This window comes from Mya arenaria, chromosome 9 (assembly GCF_026914265.1).
Source record: "Mya arenaria isolate MELC-2E11 chromosome 9, ASM2691426v1".
In the NCBI taxonomy this organism is placed as follows: Eukaryota; Metazoa; Mollusca; class Bivalvia; order Myida; family Myidae; genus Mya; species Mya arenaria.
Window position 1 is genome coordinate 33455298 of NC_069130.1, and position 4444 is coordinate 33459741.

At 34.9% G+C, this 4444-nt stretch overlaps 1 protein-coding gene across 1 annotated transcript; it reads left to right on the forward strand.

Annotated features, from left to right (window-relative positions):
- The first annotated feature begins 612 nt into the window (after nt 1-612).
- On the forward strand, nt 613-3409 carry LOC128203393 (uncharacterized). The gene is made up of 2 exons (XM_052904798.1): nt 613-1078; nt 1617-3409. Exons 1-2 carry the CDS (start codon nt 765-767, stop codon nt 2959-2961), a joined length of 1659 nt encoding a protein of 552 aa, XP_052760758.1. The 5' UTR covers nt 613-764; the 3' UTR covers nt 2962-3409.
- Nucleotides 3410-4444: the final 1035 nt, after the last annotated feature.

Genomic DNA, 4444 nt, shown 5'->3' on the forward strand with positions numbered 1-4444 from the left:
GGTGTAGGAACGGCAGTCAACGTCATCGGCGGTAAAAACTTCGCATGAGGAGCGTCGCTAGGGTAGCAATTAGGTATTCAAAAAAATAAATAAAAAAAATACATATAAATTTCCGAAAATACGTATAAAAGAAACAAAAAAGTGTCGAATTTAGAATCAGATCGTATTTTATTTCAGTCGTGATTAAAGAAAATCTATTTTACACTGATGTCATACAAATGACCTCTATTTCATGGGTTTTGTAGATTTCTCTCAGCCCCCCTCCACCTAGTCGGCAAAATACCTGTTTCATTTAATTATATACGAAAACTAAGATAGTTAAGAGGTTATATAAGCAATATATTTTACTGCATGGCCTACAATTGGATACATGGTAATGTCCCACTTGACTTATTAGTGTTTTAATAAATTTAAATGTAATCTGCTAGCCTATGTCCTACATTAAATTCTAATCTCAAGTGCGGTTGTTATGTTTATCTCGTACTGGTAAGTTTCTTCGATAAAATCATTGAAGAAGTTCACTTCCTGGTCTTATCAAATACAAAGTGGTACGGAGTTTAAACGTGTCACAGCAATGACGCCCTGTGATGCGGTCCACCAAAATATGTGAAATATAAATCTTTTAATTCGAATTGTGAAAGTGAAAGCTTTTTAAATTGTCATAACTTTGGAATATTCTAGCTAATACATATTGATGTAACACAGATCCAACAGACATTTGAGAGTTTGAATAATAATTAATTTTGGTATAAGAAGACAAAAACATGGCATCCGGCGGTTCATCTATTTACAAGGGATCTGACCAGTTTCACAACTACAGTTGCTCTACGTGTGAGCAAAATAACCTGAACACCGATGCCCAGCACTTCTGTCCACAATGTGAACACTATCTGTGTGACAAATGTGTGAAGATGCACGGAGAGTATTTCAAGAAGCATGTTGTGTATGGGCGTGGAGACATTCAGAAGTGGGCGGGGTTCTTCATGGAGAGATGCGACCAACATGGCAAAGTTCTGGAGTTCCACTGTGATGGCCACCAGGAATTTTGCTGCAGTGTATGTTTGACCCTTAACCACAGGTGAGAGTTTAATCTCACATGGCCCCAACTTCTCGGGCAATCTTAAATCCCTTAAAACAGGATCAATCTAAGCTCACTTCATTTGTTCTTGAATAAATTGAATTGTGTAATTTTGAGTTTTGAGTTTTGTGACTTTTGAAGGAAATCTCTTTAAAGATAATTATGAGAAACTATGTTTTGGTTTATAAAATCAAGTTAAAGCAAATCATTTAGCTTAATGAAGTATGATACTTAAACTTGTTAGGCTTAAAATAGTTTGTGTTACCGATCTTAGTATAAAGTATAAACTGAATAAGTTTACTAGTCAATAGAAACATCTCAGGTATTTCCTTGTTTTTTAGTTTTCCCTGAGTTTGCCAATTGTATAGTTAAGGAAGTTTACTATCCTCGCTACTATGATCTTTAGAAATAAATAACAAAAACAATGAAATAGAAATATAAGTAATGATAGATGTACTTGTTGACAAATAGAAATATATCCTTACCGTCCTTTCATGAAGTAGTGATACCATTTGTCACTTGAGTCCCCGTATTGCAGACATTGTAGCAGAATCAGTCCCTTGCCTGACCTAGCAAGAGGCTTCATGAAGACAGCAGAGTTCAAGCATTTGCCATCAGCAGTGTACAAGATGAGACAAAGGATGGATGAGCTCAAGAATGACAGGATAAAAGATCAAGTCTCACTGAAGGACTCGTACAAGAACATTATTGCTGAAATCAAGGCTTTCCGCAAAGAAATCAACTATATCTTGGACGAGATTGAGAAGAAGACATTTGAACAATTGGATAGTATGATGGAAGATTTAGAGAAGAGTGTGAAACATGATATAGAGACCTGTGCCCACATGCATGACCAACTTAAAACCATGTTTGAGAAGCTCAGAAAGATTACTGGCAAAAACAAGGAGACCAGTTCTTATATTGGATTCAGAATATGCCAGTCTAAGCTGAGTGAAGCCAAGTTTCTTGAGCAAGAATTATTGGCAAAGGGAGGAATGAAGTTTAAATCTGACGAAAGTTTATTACCATTTCTGAGAAACCTGAACAAACTTGGCAATTTTGAAACTGATAATATCCATGTGTATAAGGCTCAGAGTTCAAGTCGTTATAAAGTTAGAATAAAGAAGGACAAGACAATCTGCCTTATTGCAGGTATTTGTGAGTTGCCCAGTGGAGAGGTAGTTATTGCTGATCGTCACAACAAGAGAGTGAAGCTTTTGAACAGACAGTTTGAGGTAATTGATCACTGTGATCTGCCTTCTCATCCTTACCACTTGTGTCACACTACAGGCAGTGAAGTAGCAGTAGCTGTAACATACTACACCAATATACCATGTGAGGTCCACTTCCTCACAGTGACCAGAGGAAAGCTACAGGCAGTGAGAAAGTTCACCACAAACCATTACTGCTACTCGATTGCCCACCACCAGGGCAAGCTGTATGTGGGCTCTGCAGAGGTCCTGTACCTGTACGCAATGGATGGAAGACTAATAAAGAAGCTCTATGCAAACAATCCGCCGTATAGCACAGTGTGCAGGTATGCTGTCTCTCCAGATGGGAGGAGAATTTATGTGACAAATCCAAATGATTCAGAATTAATAACTCTTGATGAATATGGTCAAGTGTTATCTACAGTAGAAGATCCTGACCTACACAGTACAGGTGGACTATGTGTCAGCCCCAGTGGTCATGTCTTTGTGTGTGGGTATGGGTCTAACACTGTGTTACAGGTGGACCAGGAGGGGAGAAAGAAGCTGGCTACAGTGGCCAGGGAGGCTGATGGCTTGTGTAAGCCACGGTCAGTTTGGTTCAGTGAACAAACCTCAACCCTCATTGTTGGGAATTATGAGAAAGACAAAATCATTGTTGTCAAGCTGTGTTGAACTATCAATCATATTCTGGTATACAAAGACAGAAAACACTTGAAAGAATATGTTCATGTTATGTTCTTACATTGTTTAAAGTATCATGGACAGCACTTATTCTGTTATTTGTACTGAATACATGTAAATGTAAATTAACAGTGTACATTATTTGTTTACAAGTTTTATATAACAATTGATTTATTACTATTTTTGGAACTTCAATTATAACATTTAATTCCAGTTGTAACTTTAAACCCAAGTTAAGTTGTGTTGAAACTTTTAACTTTGATAATGAATTAAAAAAATAGAAACATATTAGATAGAAAAGATTAATTATAAAAAAATGCAATGATGAATCAGCTTGAGACAGAAAATAATTATGGAGAATGTTGAAAGGTATTAGTAACCTTTGTTATCCGGATAAATCCACACACAAGCATTTTAATGTACAATTAAATGTGTTATCGATGTCAGAAACTTTTTAATGAACAAGTTCAATGTTTTTAATGAATAGTTATATAAACTAAATAACAATTACAATTTCACTTATGTACTATTGTTACGGTTTTAATAAATTTTCTGTTTAATGTGTGTATTAATGTTTGTCATAAAGTTTGTATACAAAATCGCTGTCATTTTCAGCAGAGTAAACCTCTTTTAAAAGTTCCCATCGATCAAATTCATTACCTATGTTGCACTGATCGTTTTACATGTCTGCGTTGTTTCAAAGCAGTATTCCGGTTTCTTACAATAGCCGTCCTTTCGGGAAGTCATGAAGTGTGCATATTAAGGATGTGAAAGTCACGTAATAATTAAAAATAAATATACAGATGCTATTTTAAATTTTCGTAAGTGTCCTAAGCGATGTGATACATCAGTTTGTAAGATCTATTGCATTGCATTTACAACGATATCAATTTCATGCAAGTTTTTGACAATATTCTCTTTTCCTTGCAATTGTACCATCTGGTGTCTAGTCCCTTTAAGCCAAATTAAGGTGACCATTTTCAGCGTCGTTGAAAAGGTACACAAAATCGCTGAGGTGGGAACTGCCTAAAATCAACGTTGTATATATTTTTTTTGCTTCGCAAGTTTTGTAATCGACATTTAGACTCTTCCATACATAAAATGACTCATGTCCGAGGACGCTCCTTGTATTATTGTTTATATCCATATTGTTTTATTCATTGTTGCTCACTTTTAATATAACAATAGTTTATACATCTATTATTAAAAAAAAATATAAATAGAAGTTTAAATTCATTCACACTATACATAAATTGCTGTACAGAACAGGCTAAATTCTCAAACGGTAAAAATATCAAAAGTGATATTTGCACTTATTGAAACAATGGAATATTATTTTGATTTAACGTAGAAATCTCTAATAAACCAGAGGAAATCATATTTATAATAAGATATAATTAACTATCAAATACATGTATTAAAAAATCCATCAAAATGGGTTAGTGACAAAAAGAATATAGATAAAAACAATCGG